At 42.1% G+C, this 17,706-nt stretch overlaps 1 protein-coding gene across 1 annotated transcript; it reads left to right on the forward strand.

The window, feature by feature from the left end:
* Positions 1-192: 192 nt before the first annotated feature.
* LOC139422992 (NF-kappa-B inhibitor alpha-like) lies at positions 193-12,069 on the forward strand. Its single transcript, XM_071174528.1, has 6 exons — positions 193-1,116; positions 1,203-1,320; positions 9,638-9,839; positions 9,962-10,050; positions 10,239-10,484; positions 10,623-12,069. The coding sequence occupies exons 1-6, from the start codon at positions 626-628 to the stop codon at positions 10,665-10,667; spliced, it is 1,191 nt and encodes a 396-aa protein (XP_071030629.1). The 5' UTR covers positions 193-625; the 3' UTR covers positions 10,668-12,069.
* Positions 12,070-17,706: the final 5,637 nt, after the last annotated feature.

Raw genomic sequence — 17,706 nt, forward strand, 5'->3', positions numbered from 1 at the left:
TCAGTAAAGTAATATATTTATTGAGACGAATAAAGCCAAAAATGAAATGAATAATGTATTATCTGACTATCTCACTGTACATATGAAAAGGCCATGTACAGTATTTAGAGCTCTGCTGGTAACTAACCAGGTTTCCCTTTTTGTCTGTGGTAGTACAGTAATAAAGGACCAATCGGATATGCAATTACACGCATGCGCGCAGAACCTACTTTCACTGTATTTTGATCCTTCTAACATTAGACTGGAGTGGCTTGGGAATTCCCCAGGACAACAATTTTAGCAAGACGCCTTGACTTGAAACAGCTTAAGACGGTAACATTTATTTTACTCCTTAAATAACCTTTTAAAATATTAACTTTATCAGTTAGAGTTTAGGTGCAGCGCCCTGCGCTGTTTTCTTAGCCTGGTCCTAGCACTTTAGCTTGCAAGCTAGCCAACTGCTACTGTCAAGCTGCCAGCTTGACAGCACAGCTAACGTTAGCTTGTTACTTTTCAATAGACAGTTTGTTATCAGGCTAGCTACTAAAAGTAAATATACACAAATTTTAACCAGCTGTTATTGCCATTATTGCAGAGGAATCTTTTTTTTTTTAAAGTGCATAGCTAGCTAGCAACGGTATTCGTAATGGCTGGTATTCAGCCCAGGTGCGATTCTGGAAAGCCGCCTACACGGCCTGAACTTCACTTCGGTCTTGAAAAACACGACGCTCTGTGTACTTCTACACCGGAGGATTGGTGCGACAGTGGGCTAGATTGTCTGAGTGGAGCAGCGCTGAGTCTGGATGACCCCTTCAGCAACGAGGTATCCCAAACATGGGTGCCCGGGTCCCCTCCGTACACGACCTCCTACCCATCACTGGATGACACTGACAAGCGCCCCATGGACTGTAGTTCACCGGGGGGTGAAGAGAGGTTGGACTCGGCTATAGGGGACTCAATTACAGATGAGACTATGGGGAGTATATCACAGGGGCTGGGGACCATGCACCTGAATGAACCAGTTATCAGTGACACAGTGGATGACAGTGGGAGGCAAGCGTCACTGATCCCAGAGGAGGAAAGACGGAGAAGAGAGATATTCAACACACTGAACTTTGTGTCTGAGGATGGAGACACGTGAGAAGCCTCTCCTTACTATTCACATGGTGAACAGCAGTTTTTTGGCTATTTGTACTTATCTCAAACACCTCCTTTGCTCATAGGGCTCTTCACTTGGCTCTTATCCACGAGCACTGGGCCTTCGTACAGTACCTTCTGGGGGTGATAGCACTGGACAGGAGCTGGGTGCCTTACCTGGACATCCAGAACCACTTGGGACAGGTAAGCACAAGGACACATAGCTGCATTTGCAACACTGGAGTATTTACAGGGAAATTTGTGACAAAATATCTAAAGAAACGTATTATTAAAGACTTTCCAAATGTAGGTCTGTTGTAGACTCACTTCTTCTCTGCTAACCTCATGTCAAAATACAAGTCCTGCCAGTGTGCCATATGTGGACAAAAAATCTAAAAAAGTTGTATTGGTCACATACACATGGTAAGCAGATGTTAATGCGAGTGTAGCGAAATGCTTGTGCTTCTAGTTCTGACAGTGCAGCAATATCTACAACAACTACTCAATACACACATCTAAGTAAAGTGATGGATTAAGAATATATGGATGAGCAATGACTTAGCAGGCATAGGCAAGATGGTATAAAATACAGTATATACATATGGGATGAGTAATGCAAGATATGTAAACATCATTATTAAAGTGACTAGTGATCCATTTATTAAAGTGGCCAATGATTTAATGTCTGGTAGCAGCTGTCTGCATGTAGGCAGCAGCCTCTGTGTTAGTGATGGCTGTTTAAGTCTGATGGCCTTGAGAGAGAAGCTATTTTTCAGTCTCTCGGTCCCAGCTTTGATGCACCTATACTGACCTCGCCTTCTGGATGGTAGCGGGGTGAACAGGCAGTGGCTCGGGTGGTTGTTGTCCTTGATGATCTTTTTTTTTGCCTTCCTGTGACATCGGGTGCTGTGTGTGTCCTGGAGGGCAGGTAGTTTGCCCGTGGTGTTGCGTTGTGCAGACCGCACCACACTCTGGAGAGCCCTATGGTTGTAGGCAGTGCAGTTGCCGTACCAAGCGGTGATACAGCCAACAGAATGCTCTCAATTGTGCATCTGTAAAAGTTTGAAAGGGTCTGAGGTGACAAGCCAAATTTCTTCAGCCTCCTGAGGTTGAAGAGGCCTTCTTCACCACACTGTCTGTGCGTGGACCATTTCCATTTGTCTGTGACGTATACGCAGAGGAACTTAACTTTCCACCTTCTTCACTGCTGTCCTGTCGACGTGGATAGGGGGATGCTCCCTCTGCTGTTTCCTGAAGTCCACGATCAATGGATACCTTGTGGGGGATTTATTTTGACATGATGTAAGCAGAGAGGAAGTGGGTCTACAACAGACCCACATTTGGAAAGTCTGTTAAGTAATATGTTCCTTTCAGATGTTTTAACAAATTCCCCCCCTTTTAATGACCAACCGTCCTGCCCACTAGCACAGTAAGTTGAAATGGAATTTTATTTAACTTCTGGCTTCCCAAAGACTGTTATTGTGCAACTCAATACAATAGGGAGCAACGCTGTAGGTTAAATCTATTTGAATTCAATCACTTGACAGCACCCCTTTTAAATTTGAACAAAACCTTCTATACATATTTGCCCAGTGTAGAAGTGCTCCGAACACTGACTTTTTGGACCTGAATGTCAAAACATTCAAGAGACCAAGGTGTTTAAAGTTCACCCATTTTTGCATACCCCACCATACCATGAAACATCCATGTCTTCACCACTGTAATGGATAAACAGTTAAGATTCATATCATTTAAAAGCTTACAAACAGGGTTGTCAAATTATAAAAACAATCTCTTACAAAAATAATATACACACACTACTGGTCAAAAGTTTTGGAACACCTACTTAAGGGTTTTTATTTTTACTATTTAATACATTGTAGAACAATAGTGAAGACATCAAAACGATGAAATAACACATATGGAATCATGTTGTAACCAATGAAGTATTAAACAAATCAAAATATATTTGAGATTCTTCAAATAGCCAAATAATGACAACAGTGTTAAACAATTTAAAATATATTTTATATTTGGGATTCTTCAAATGTGTTTGATCCAATCAGTTGTTGTGACATGGTGGTGGGGGGGTATACAGAAGATAGCCCTATTTGGTAAAAAAACAAGTTCGTATTATAGCAAGAACAACTCAAATAAGCATAGAGGAATGACAGTCCATTACTTTAAGACATGAAGGTCAGTCAATACAGAACATTTCAACAAACTTTAAAGTTTCTTCAAGTGCAGTCACAAAAACCATCAAGAAACTGGCTCTCATGAGGACCGCCACAGAAATGGAAGACCCAGAGTTACCTCTGCTGCAGAGGATAAGTTCATTAAAGTTACCAGCCTCAGAAATTGCAGCCCAAATAAATGCTTCATAGAATTCAATTAACAGACACGTCTCAACATCAACTGTTCAGAGGAGGCTGTGTGAATCAGGCCTTCATGGTTGAATTGCTGTGATGAAACCACAACTAAAAAGACACCAATGAGAAGAAGAGACTTGCTTGGGCCAAGAAACACCAGCAATGGACATTAGACCGGTGGAAATTTGTCCTTTGGTCTGGAGTCCAAATGGGAGATTTTTGCTTCCAACCGCTGTGTCTTTGTGAGACGCTGTGTGGGTGAACGGATGATCTCTGCATGTGTATTTCCCACCGTGAAGCATGGAGGAGGTGGTGTTATGGTGTTGGGGTGCTTTGCTGGTGACACGGTCAGTGATTTATTTTGAATTCAAGGCACACTTAACCAGCATGGCTACCACAGCATTCTGCAGCGATACGCCATCCCATCTGGTTTGCGCTTAGTCCCACTATCATTTGTTTTTCAACAGGACAATGACTCAACACACCTTCAGGCCGTGTAAGGGCTATTTTACCAAGAAGGAGAGGGATGGAGTGTTGCATCAGATGACCTGGCCTCAACAATCCCCCATTCTCAATCCAAATTGAGATGGTTTGGGATGAGTCGGAGCGCAAATTGAAGGAAATGCATCCAACAAGTGCTCAGCATATGTGGGAACTCCTTCAAGACTGTTGGAAAAGCATTCCAGGGGAAGCTGGTTGAGAGAATGCCAAGAGTGTGCAAAGCTGTCATCAAGGCAAAAGGTGGCTACTTTGAAGAATCTCCAATATATATTTGTATTTGTTTAAAACTTTGTTACTTCATCATTTATGTTATTTTATAGTTTTGTCTTCACTATTATTCAAAAATGTAAAAATAAAGAAAAACCCTTGAATGAGTAGGTGTTCTAAAACTTTTAACAGGTAGTGTGTGTATACACGCACACACACAGTGCATTCAGATAGGATTCAGACCCTTGGACTTTTTCCACATTTTGTTACATTACAGCTATTCTAAAATTGATTCAATTGTTTTTTTTCCCGACCTCATACTACACACAATATACCATAATGACTAGCAAAAACGTTTTTCTAAATTTGAGCAAATGTATAAAAAATAAAACTCCGTTACATAAGTGTTCAGACACTACTCAGTACTTTGTTGAAGCACCGACCCTTACTAATCTCCCAAGCACCTTTGGCAGTGATTACAGCCTAGAGTTTTATTGGGTATGACGCTACAAAATTGGCACATCTGTATTTGGGGAGTTTCTCCCATTCTTCTCTGCAGATCCTCTCAAACTCTGTCAGGTTGGATGGGGAGTGTTGCTGCACATCTATTTTTCAGGTCTCTCCAGAGTTGTTCGATCGGGCTCAAGGACATTGAGACTTGTCCCGAAGCCACTCCTGTGTTGTCTTGGCTGTGTGCTTAGGGTTGTTGTCCTGTTGGAAGGTGAACTTTCACCCCAGTCTGAGGTCTTGAGCACTCTGGAGCAGGTTTTCATCAAGGATCTCTCTGTACTTCTTTGCCTCGACCCTGACTAGTCTCCCAGTCCCTGACGCTGAAAAACATCCCCACAGCATGATGCTGCCAACACCATGCTTCACTGTAGGAATGGTGCCAGGTTTCCTCCAGGTGTGATGCTTGGCATTCAGGTCAAATAGTTCAATTTTGGTTTCATCAGTCCTTTAGGTGCCTTTCGGCCACTCCAAGCGAGCTGTCATGTGCCTTTTTTTTACTGAGGAGTGGCTTCCGTCTGGCCTCTACTTTAAAGGCCTGACTGGTGGAGTGCTGCAGAGATGGTTGTCCTTCTGGAAGGTTCTCCCATCTCCACAGAGGAACTCTAGAGCTCTGTCAGAGTGACCATTGGCTTCTTGGCCACCTCCCTGACCAAGGCCCTTCTCCCCCGATTGCTCAGTTTGGCTGGGCGGCCAGCTCTCGGAAGAGTTTTGGAGGTTCCAAACTTCTTCCATTTTAAGAATGATGGAGGCCACTGTGTTCTTGGAGACCTTCAATGCTGCAGAAATGTTTTGGTACCCTTCCCCAGATCTGGATTCGACACAATCCACTCTCGGATTTCTAAGGACAATTCCTTCGACCTCATGGCTTGGTCTGACATGCACTGTCAACTGTGGGACCTTATATAGACAGGTGTGTGCCTTTCCAAAACATGTCCAATCAAGTGAATTTACCACAGGTGGACTCCAAGTTGTAGAAAAATCTCATGGAAAATCAATGGAAACAGGATGCAGCTGAGCTCAATATCGAGTTTCATATCAATGGGTCTGAATGCATATGTACAGTGCCTTGCGAAAGTATTCGGCCCCCTTGAACTTTGCGACCTTTTGCCACATTTCAGGCTTCAAACATAAAGATATAAAACTGTATTTTTTTGTGAAGAATCAACAACAAGTGGGACACAATCATGAAGTGGAACAACAGTTATTGGATATTTCAAACTTTTTTAACAAATCAAAAACTGAAAAATTGGGTGTGCAAAATTATTCAGCCCCTTTACTTTCAGTGCAGCAAACTCTCTCCAGAAGTTCAGTGAGGATCTCTGAATGATCCAATGTTGACCTAAATGACTAATGATGATAAATACAATCCACCTGTGTGTAATCAAGTCTCCGTATAAATGCACCTGCACTGTGATAGTCTCAGAGGTCCGTTAAAAGCGCAGAGAGCATCATGAAGAACAAGGAACACACCAGGCAGGTCCGAGATACTGTTGTGAAGAAGTTTAAAGCCAGATTTGGATACAAAAAGATTTCCCAAGCTTTAAACATCCCAAGGAGCACTGTGCAAGCGATAATATTGAAATGGAAGGAGTATCAGACCACTGCAAATCTACCAAGACCTGGCCGTCCCTCTAAACTTTCAGCTCATACAAGGAGAAGACTGATCAGAGATGCAGCCAAGAGGCCCATGATCACTCTGGATGAACTGCAGAGATCTACAGCTGAGGTGGGAGACTCTGTCCATAGGACAACAATCAGTCGTATATTGCACAAATCTGTCCTTTATGGAAGAGTGGCAAGAAGAAAGCCATTTCTTAAAGATATCCATAAAAAGTGTCGTTTAAAGTTTGCCACAAGCCACCTGGGAGACACACCAGACATGTGGAAGAAGGTGCTCTGGTCAGATGAAACCAAAATTGAACTTTTTGGCAACAATGCAAAACGTTATGTTTGGCGTAAAAGCAACACAGCTCATCACCCTGAACACTGTCAAACATGGTGGTGGCAGCATCATGGTTTGGGCCTGCTTTTCTTCAGCAGGGACAGGGAAGATGGTTACAATTGATGGGAAGATGAATGGAGCCAAATACAGGACCATTCTGGAAGAAAACCTGATGGAGTCTGCAAAAGACCTGAGACTGGGACGGAGATTTGTCTTCCAACAAGACAATGATCCAAAACATAAAGCAAAATCTACAATGGAATGGTTCAAAAATAAACATATCCAGGTGTTAGAATGGCCAAGTCAAAGTCCAGACCTGAATCCAATCGAGAATCTGTGGAAAGAACTGAAAACTGCTGTTCACAAATGCTCTCCATCCAACCTCACTGAGCTCGAGCTGTTTTGCAAGGAGGAATGGGGAAAAATTTCAGTCTCTCGATGTGCAAAACTGATAGAGACATACCCCAAGCGACTTACAACTGTAATCGCAGCAAAAGGTGGCGCTACAAAGTATTAACTTAAGGGGGCTGAATAATTTTGCACGCCCAATTTTTCAGTTTTTGATTTGTTAAAGGTTGAAATATCCAATAAATGTCGTTCCACTTCATGATTGTGTCCCACTTGTTGTTGATTCTTCACAAAAAAATACAGTTTTATATCTTTATGTTTGAAGCCTGAAATGTGGCAAAAGGTCGCAAAGTTCAAGGGGGCCGAATACTTTCGCAAGGCACTGTAAATAAGGTATTTCCGTTTTTTTTCTTTATAAATTTCAAAAGTTTTTGCTTTGTCAAGGGGTCTGAATACTTTCCAAAAGCACTGTATATGTTTGTAAAGTACATTATTGTACCCACCCTGTATTCAAAAGTATGTTCTGTCACAACTGATGGCGGTTACAACAAAACCTCAGATGATGTAAACCAGGGTCTAAGTAAGCTAAAACATATGAAAAAAATCAGTTTACAAATTTTTGGACAATTGATGTTAAAGGTTACTTTATTATTACAAAACATTTTATAACCATGTTTGTAAGCATTTAGATATCAATCTCAACTGTATCTTTTCCAGTGATGAAGACATGGATGTTTCATGGTATGGTGGGGTATGCTAAACTTTGAGCACCTCTATCTCCTGAATACTTCGGCAATCAGGTCCAAAAAGTACATTTCTGAACATTTCTTCCATGGGCAAACGCATATGGAAAGTTTTTGTTTAAATCAAAAAGGATGCTGTGAAAAGTGATTGAATAAATACACCAGCATTGCTAATGGCTAAGGGTTACACTGCTCTACTGAGCCTAGATCCGCCACGCCAGCATATGGGGATTTCACAATGGGGGATTTATTACTGCTAAATAGCTAACAAAATCGCTATACGGACTATCTGCATTGATCCTCACATTCGTGTGCACACACTTCATTTGTTCACACACAACACTCTACACACACACTATACACACATGCGCACACACTCGCATACAATCATCATACTCTGCTGCTACTCTGTTGATCTTATATCCTGACGCCAAGTCACCTTACCCCTATACCAGCGGAGGCTGCTGAGGGGAGGACGTTTTATAATAAATGCTGAAACCATGTGTTTGATGTATTTGATACCATTCCACTAATTCCTCTCCAGCCATTACCATGAGCCCATCCTCCCCAATTAAGGTGCCACCAACCTCTTGTGTCCTCTCCATATCTAGCCCTACCACACCAGTATTCCTGCACATTGTAAATATGGTATTGGTACTGACCCTGTATATACAAAAGTATGTGGACACCCCTTCAAATATATGGATTTGGCTATTTCAACCACACCCATTGCTGACAAGTGTATAAAATAGAGAACACAGCCATGCAATCTCCATAGACAAACATTGACCTTACTGAAGAGTTCAGTTACTTTCAACGTGGCACTGTCATAGGATGCCACCTTTTCAACAAGTCAATTTGTCAAGTTTCTGCCCTGCTAGAACTGCCCTGATCAACTGTAAGTGCTGTTGTTGTGAAGTGGAAACCTCTAGGAGCAACAACGGCTCAGCCACGAAGTGGTAGGCCACACAAGCTCACAAAACGGGACCACCGAGTGCTATAGTGCGTAAAAATTCTGTCCTCGGTTTCAAAACTCACTACCGTGTTCCAAACTGCCTCTGGAAGCAACGTCAGCAAAATAATTGTTTGTTGGGATCTTCATGAAATGGGTTTCCATTTCCGAGCAGCTGCGCACAAGCCTAAGATCTTCATGCGCAATGCCAAGCGTCGGCTGGAGTGGTGTAAAGCTCGCTGCTATTGGACTCTGGAGCAGTGGAAACGTGTTCTCTGCACTGATGAATCACACTTCACCATCTGATAGTCTGACGGATTAATCTGGGTTTGGCGGATGCCAGGAGAACACTACCTGCCCCAATACATAGTGCCAACTGTAAAGTTTGGAGGAAGAATAATGGTCTGGGGCTGTTTTTCATGGTTCGGGCTAGGTCACTTTGTTCTAGTGAAGGGAAATCTTAACGCTACAGCAAACATTGACATTCTAGACGATTCTGTGCTTCCAACTTTGGCAACAGTTTGGGGAAGGACCTTTCCTGTTTCAGCATGACAATGCCCCCATGCAGAAAGCGAGGTCAATACAGAAATGGTTTGTTGAGATTGGTGTGGAAGAACTTTGACTGGGCCTAATCGCCCAGCATCAGTGCCCACAGCAATGTTCCAACATCTAGTGGAAAGCCTTCCCAGAAGAGTGGATGTTGTTTTTTAGCAGAAAAGGGGCGACCAACTCCATATTAATGTTCTTATTTATGTTTCTTGTGTGTTCTTGTTCTACTTTATTTTTTATAGTATTTTTTATTTTTTACTACTGATATTGATTACTGCATTGTTGGGAAAGAGCTTGCGCACGAGACAATAAAACTTGAAACTAACATGTAATTAACACGTCACCTTCCATTTTCTTGTCCCTCTCCTCCTTTCTTTGTCCACTTTTCTTCCTCTGTCAGACTGCCCTTCACCTGGCTGTCATAGTGGACCAGTCTCAGTTTGTGCGAGGGCTGCTGTGGGGTGCTGCGAGCGCTGAGCTCCAGGAGAGGGGAGGGAACACACCGCTGCACTTGGCTGTCAGGGAGCTGAGGCAGGACTGTGTACGAGAGATCACCTCCAACTGCCAGAGCACTGACTACCTGCATGTCACCAACTACTCGGGTACACGGATCACCCGAGGACATGGAGCCAGTTATTTTAACGTTAGAAACTCTGCATCCCTGCTTACCTTTGTTTCTCTATTTGTAATGTCAACCTCCCTTCTGCTCTCTCTTCTCTTTCAGGGGTGAGTGCACTGCATTTGGCAGTACAGAGGGGCAAAGAGGACATAATCAGCATGCTGATTGATGCAGGAGCCAATGTTAACCAGAGGGTGAGTAGCCCACATTAGTTACTGTATCAGACTGATGAAGACAGGGTGGGTCCTCTATGCCCGCTGGGTTCCAACATGCCTCAGTACTTCATTAATCAAACTCATTATTAAAGGTCCCCTTACCTAATGAGCAAGATAATTACACTTAAAGGTTATGATGATGCCTCTCTCCCCTCCTGCCCCCCCAGGACCTGGGCTCAGGCCGCTCCCCTTTACACTGGGCCGTGGAGTCCCAGAGCCCCAGGCTGGTGCAGCTACTGCTGCAGGGGGGGGCCAATGTAGACCAGCCCTCCTATGCAGGCCACACGGCCCTCTACTGCGCCCTGCACAGGCCCAACAAGGAGGTACAGGCCCTGCTCAAGGCTAGAGGGGCCTCTGACACACAGGTCCGGGATGAAGAGGATGAGGAAGCAGAGGAGAGGGAGAGCGAAGATGTAAGGGTGGTCTGGGGCAGTTACAGTTAGCATTGTACATGTTTGATCACACATTGTCTATCATGGCTGTAAGTGTTATTATTGGGTTTATGACTCCATCATGAAGATTAACACTGCTGTTTTGTTTTCCTCCTGTAGGAAGAGTTTGATGACGTTGTTATCAATGGACAACGAGTGCACTAACCATGAACATGGACACTAAGCCACATGGAGTCATGGCGCTGCTGTTGGGCTAAGCTATAGATGTAGATTGTGTGTGTGGTTCGTGTATGTATGTGTGCCTGTAAATTGTATATATCAAGGCTGCTGGGGAACTCCAGTTCTCAACCCAGTCAGGAAATAAGTTGTTTGAATTAGCTGATCACAGTTGTTCCTGCTTCAAATTAGTTCCCTTAAATTGTGCAGAGGGCAAGCTAATATTAGTTGGATCACATGGGTTTTAATGTCTGTCTGGAGCTAAGCTTGCCAAGACTAGTGTTGCCTACTCTAAGCATGGGAGAATGATCCAACCATGGACTCAGCTGTGTGCTGTCAAACTCAAATCATGGCCCCGCCCACTAGTGGCCACATCTCTTGTTCATGTCCCACCCCACCGTTCGCTCACATTCAACTCCACTGCTCAGATGGGCTGCTGATACCCATCTTCAGGGTAATCTATGGTGCAAAGTCAGAAAAGGTTTTGATGTCTAAATACCCAGTAACACATTGATACTGCAGTGTGCTGTAAAACAGACCAGTTGGATTTTATTTATTTATTTTTTTTTTAATGTGTCTCTAAGCTAAAGAATTGCAGCTCGATTAAGTTCTCAAATAACCTACTGTATGTTTTAAATTCAATCTATTGCTAAGGGGCAGATATAGCTGGCATTTGGGGACTTAAAAAAAAAAAATCCCCCTCTGTTTAAATAACCACTTGATCATGATTTTCTTGCCTCTGATGGTGATCTTTAGCTGCATGGATTTATTTTTCTTTTTTTTCCCAATGCTAATCGTGAAATTAGGCTATAAGAGATGTGGGTTTGGGATTAAAGTAGTTGGATTATCTGAGATGTTTGCATTATTAACAGTTCAGGGTTAAGGGAAGATGTGAATGTACATCAGGTAGAGGTTAATGCATGCCAAGGTAAGTAGTTCATTTGGGATTGAAAGAGAAAGGAGGGGCAAACTCAACACATTGGTACTAAATCATCTTTGCTTCCAGTTGAAAAATAAATTATAATTTCACGTATTCGAGAACCTCTGCAAATCTACATGAATTGATATTTGACCTATCGCATGGGTGATTCCTGAATAGGAGTGCTCTAACCAGGGCCTGATTGTCCCTGGAGTGATGTTGTCATTTAGTCCATTTTATGTACAGTTCACCAATTAAAGACAGAACTACTAAGGACCCACCCAGAACAAGGGTTGGAGATCCCTGGTCTAAAAGAATCTGGTGTATATTCGCTTTGTGCATTTTGATTATTTTGAAGGATTGACTGTTTATTTGACAGGCTAGGATGCCTCTGTGTTTGCTCATCAGAAGGAGCATGGTGTCTACATGATTATTGTAATTAAAACTAAAATAAATACAGTATTAAGAGGCTATGCAGTGTCTGCTTTTTATTCTCACTAAACACGCAAAAGTATAGATTCTGAATCAGTTGTAGTTTAACTTCCATGCACTACTTTGATACAGTTACAGCATCCGGAAGCCGAGGCTACGTTATACATACTTTCATGGTTTAACTTGCAAAGAGTTTGGCACAGTTTGGCAGGATGTTGTACAATCCATTCGGCTGCTTCTGATCATCTATCATCTTTACAATCTCATATGGTACCTGCACTCACATTTGTCACACTCGTCAGGGACCCTTTGTCCATGGATCAAAAATCGAGTCTGTGCTTATTAACATTTTAATTATGGGGAAGCTGGTGTGGTAACCCTGGCTCAAAATGTTGCTAGATTCATTTGGAGAATAAATCATGTCCACTCAAGTAGGCCGGATGTTTTTAAATGTTTATGTTGAAATGTATTGTCATTTAGTTAGCTGAAAACGGCAACATTCAAAGTAAACCAGGCAAACACCCTATAACTTAAATTCATAATTTCACAATTTTTGTGAAAACGGTGTGTTTCGATGTTTTATAGTAAAAAAAGATGCACGCCAGATGATATCAGAAATACTTTTGAAATAATCTGGTGTGCATTGTGATTTTAACCAACTATGAGCAGGCAAAGGTATGTAAAACACTAAAGAAAATTGTGTTATAGCCTGAATGTTTTTTGCACTGGCCCTACACACAATACCCCATAATGTCAGAGGAATTATGTTTTTCTCTTTTTTTTTCAAATTAATTTCAAATGAAAAGCTGAAATGTCTTCAGTCAATAAGTATTCATCCCCTTTTTCATGGCAAGCCTAAATAAATTCAGGTTAAACAAATGTTTACTCAAGTCATATAAGTTCCATGCACTCTGTGTGAAATAATAGTTTCACATTATTTTTGAATGATTACCTCATCTCTGTAACCCACACATACCTGTAAGGTCCCTCAATCGAGCAGTGCATTTCAGCCACAGATTCAACCACAAAGATGAGGGAGGTTATCCAATGCCTCGCAAAGAAGGTCACCTATTGGTAGATGGGTTAAAAATAAAAAAGCAGGCACTGAATAGAACTTTGTGCATGGTTAAATTAAAAATTACACTTCGGATGATCAATACACCCAGTCACTACACAGATACAGGCGTCATTGCTAACTCAATTGCCGGAGAGGAAGCAAACCGTTTAGGGATTTCACCATTAGCAACTTAAAAACAGTTAGAGTTTGACAGAGATTGAAGAATTTTTAAAAGAATAATGGGCAAATGTTGCACAATCCAGGTGGGGAAAGCTCTTAGAGACTTACCCAGAAAAACTGCGTCTGTGAAGCATTGATTCAGATGTGTGAATCCTTATGTAAATGAGATATTTCTGCATTTATTTGCAAACATTTCTAAAAACATGTTTTCACTTTGTCATTATGTGTGTAGATGGGTGAAAATATATATACAGTGGGGCAAAAAAGTATTTAGTCAGCCACCAACTGTGCAAGTTCTCCCACTTAAAAAGATGAGAGAGGCCTGTAATTTCATCATAGGTACACTTCAACTATGACAGACAAAATGAGAAAAAAAATCCAGAAAATCACATTGTAGGATTTTTTATGAATTTATTTGCAAATTATGGTGGAAAATAAGTATTTGGTCACCTACAAACAAGCAAGAATTCTGGCTCTCACAGACCTGTAACAACTTCTTTAAGAGGCTCCTCTGTCCTCCACTCGATACCTGTATTAATGGCACCTGTTTGAACTTGTTATCAGTATAAAAGACACCTGTCCACAACCTCAAACAGTCACACTCCAAACTCCACTATGGCCAAGACCAAAGAGCTGTCAAAGGACACCAGAAACAGAAAATTGTAGACCTGCACCAGGCTGGGAAAACTGAATCTGCAATAGGTAAGCAGCTTGGTTTGAAGAAATCAACTGTGGGAGCAATTATTAGGAAATGGAAGACATACAAGACCACTGATAATCTCCCTCGATCTGGGGCTCCATGCAAGATCTCACCCCGTGGGGTCAAAATGATCACAAGAACGGTGAGCAAAAATCCCAGAACCAAATGGGGGGACCTAGTAAATGACCTGCAGAGAGCTGGGACCAAAGTAACAAAGCCTACCATCAGTAACACACTACGCCGCCAGGGACTCAAATCCTGCAGTGCCAGACGTGTCCCCCTGCTTAAGCCAGTACATGTCCAGGCCCGTCTGAAGTTTGCTAGAGAGCATTAGGATGATCCAGAAGAAGATTGGGAGAATGTCATATGGTCAGATGAAACCAAAATAGAACTTTTTGGTAAAAACTCAACTCGTCGTGTTTGGAGGACAAAGAATTCTGAGTTGCATCCAAAGAACACCATACCTACTGTGAAGCATGGGGGTGGAAACATCATGCTTTGGGGCTGTTTTTCTGCAAAGGGACCAGGACGACTGATCCGTGTAAAGGAAAGAATGAATGGGCCATATATCGTGAGATTTTGAGTGAAAACCTTCTTCCATCAGCAAGGGCATTGAAGATGAAACGTGGCTGGGTCTTTCAGCATGACAATGATCCCAAACACACCGCCCAGGCAACGAAGGAGTGGCTTCGTAAGAAGCATTTCAAGGTCCTGGAGTGTCCTAGCCAGTCTCCAGATCTCAACCCCATAGAAAATCTTTGGAGGGAGTGGAAAGTCTGTGGTGCCCAGCAACAGCCCCAAAACATCACTGCTCTAGAGGAGATCTGCATGGAGGAATGGGCCAAAATACCAGCAACATTGTGTGAAAACCTTGTGAAGACTTACAGAAAACATTTGACCTCTGTCATTGCCAACAAAGGGTATATAACAAAGTATTGAGATAAACTTTGTACTTATTTTCCACCATAATTTGCAAATAAATTTTGTCTGTCATAGTTGAAGTGTACCTATGATGAAAATTACAGGCCTCTCTCATATTTTTAAGTGGGAGAACTTGCACAATTGGTGGCTGACTAAATACTTTTTTGCCCCACTGTACATTTTTGATGTTGGGGTGGTACTGGAGATGAATATGAAGGTCAACAATTTCGAAAAGTCCGTTCGTTATGAACAGATTTTTTTTTTAAATTTGGGAACAGATGAAAACGCATTATATAGTTACAAAATATGGAATGCTCCGAGTAGGCTGGGCAAACCCAATTTGTTGATTTCATTCATATCATCAAAATGAATCAATTGCAGCACGTTTTTTGACTCATTCCGCAGTTTTTACCTGCTTAGGTACAATACCATTAGAAATTAATGTTGAAAGTTTTATTAATATTACTAAAACGCAAATAGAAAATTATGCTTTCGCTGCTTCCTGTTGACAAGACATTTTGATAAATAGACCAATGTCAAAACACAGCTTTAAAAGCCTCTTAGATGTAAAGTCCCCTATTTACGGGACCTGCGTGGTTTCTGGTACCGGTTCCGTTCAACATTTTCACTTATAAATCGATCTGTGAACACCATCGATCAATAGCCCTGGTTCCCACGGACACAGTAGTACTGTATATTTTTTGTGCCTGAAATCTGAAACAACTTGACGCTGGGATGTCCTTCCTACCGTTTCATTCGCTCTTCCGACTCACCTTCAACTCCTGGCTGATCCCTATGTCACAGCTACTGACAAAGCACATGCCTGCAATCCTTTATTGCATGAATAAAAAATTATTAATAGATTTTAAGACCCCAAAAACACGTTCTGTTTGTCATAGAAGGACAAGATTAATATGATATAGATGGTAACTTTAGACGAAGTAAAGTTGGGGACTTGTTTTAGCTCTTTAAAAGTATTTTTGTGGAATTGGAAGAAGTTTAAAAAAAAGTGTATTTAAAGCAAAGCAGTTACATATAATCAAAGTTAAATTTAGTAAAATAATTGGTCTGAATACTTCGATAGACTACTACAGTATATCAGCCTTATAACTTGGGGTTGTGGGACAGTTAAATCACCAAAATGTCTGAGTTACAGTTGTTGCGTGTGAAAATGGAAAGAAGAAAGACATACAGTTGGACAAAGCAAGCTTCTGTCAGAAGATGGGCGGCAATAAAAAGCAGGATCATGTGGACCACAGAAATAGAATGAATTCCATTTCTATAACACTTAGGAAAGCAAAGCAACTCTGAATCATTCATACTGTGGGTCTCATCTAAATAGATGCATGCTTCACTTTTTTTTAAATGTTCTAGGTAAATTAAGTTTGATTTTAGTTGAATGATGATGTAATGATCAAACAGTTTTGTTGGACATTCATAGGTCTGCTGCTCAAGGTCAGATAGAAACTAACATTTTATTATAGTTTTTCAAGTTAAGTTTTTAATGTAACATGCACAAGTACAGTGAAATGCATTTATTGCAAGCTCTAAACCCAACAATGCAGTAATCAATATCAATGTAGCACTAAAAATAACATAAGGTAGAACAGAAAGACACAAATATAAATAAGAACATGAGAAAGTAAGAAGCTAGATACAGGGTCAGTTCCAATACCATATTTACAATGTGCAGGAATACTGGAGTGATAGAGGTTGATACACCATATATACAAAAGTATGTGGACACCCCTTCAAATTAGTGGATTCGGCTATTTCAGCCACACCTGTTGCTGACAGGTGTATAAAATCGAGCACACGCCATGTAATCTCCATCGACAAACATTGGCAGTAGAATGGCCTACTGAAGAGCTCAGTGACATTCAACGTGGCACCGTCATAGGATGCCACCTTTCCAACAAGTCAGTTTGTCAAATTTCTGCCCTTCTAGAGCTGCCCCAGTCAACTGTAAGTGCTGTAATTATGAAGTGGAAACGTCTAGGAGCAACAACGGCTCAGCCGCGAAGTGGTAGGCCACACAAGCTTACAGAACAGGATCGCCGAGTGCGTAAATGCGTAAAAATGGTCTGTCCTCGGTTGCAACACTCACAACCGTGTTCCAAACTGCCTCTGGAAGCAACATCAGCACAAGAACTGTTCGTCTGGAGCTTCATGAAATGGGTTTCCATGGCCGAGCAGCCGCACACAAGCCTAAGTTCACCATGCGCAATGCCAAGCGTCGGCTGGAGTGGTGTAAAGCTTGCCACCATTGGACTCTGGAGCAGTGGAAACGCGTTCTGTGGAGTGATGAATCACGGTTCACCATCTGGCACTCCAACGAACAAATCTGGGTTTGGCGGATGCCAGGAGAACGCTACCTGCCTGAATGCCTAGTACCAACTGTAAAGTTTGATGGAGGAGGAATAATGGTCTGGGGCTGTTTTTCATGGTTCGGGCCCCTTTGTTCCAGGGAAGGCAAATCTTAACGCTACAGAATACAATAACATTCTAGACGATTGTGTGCTTCCAACTTGGGGAAGGCCCTTTCTTGTTTCAGCATGACAATGCCTCTGTGCACAAAGCAAGATCCATACAGAAATGGTTGTTGAGATCGGTGTGGAAGAACTTGACTAGCCTGCACAGAGCCCTAACCTCAACTCCATTGAACGCCTTTGGGATGAATTGAAACGCCGACTGCGAGCGAGGCCTAATCGCCCAAAATCAGTGCCCGACCTCACTAATGTTCGTGGCTGAATGGAAGCAAGTCCCCGCTGCAATGTTCCAGCATCTAGTGGAAAGACTTCCCAGAAGAGTGTAGGCT

Source organism: Oncorhynchus clarkii, chromosome 12 (assembly GCF_045791955.1).
Source record: "Oncorhynchus clarkii lewisi isolate Uvic-CL-2024 chromosome 12, UVic_Ocla_1.0, whole genome shotgun sequence".
NCBI classification, from domain to species: Eukaryota; Metazoa; Chordata; class Actinopteri; order Salmoniformes; family Salmonidae; genus Oncorhynchus; species Oncorhynchus clarkii.

Excerpts from the sequence above, each read along its gene's own strand:
- LOC139422992 (XM_071174528.1), top strand. The coding sequence starts at position 626 with ATGGCTGGTATTCAGCCCAGGTGCGATTCTGGAAAGCCGCCTACACGG. Across the intron at positions 1,321-9,637 it reads TCCAGAACCACTTGGGACAG|ACTGCCCTTCACCTGGCTGT; the intron begins GTAAGCACAAGG and ends TTCCTCTGTCAG. Across the intron at positions 10,485-10,622 it reads AGGAGAGGGAGAGCGAAGAT|GAAGAGTTTGATGACGTTGT; the intron begins GTAAGGGTGGTC and ends TTCCTCCTGTAG.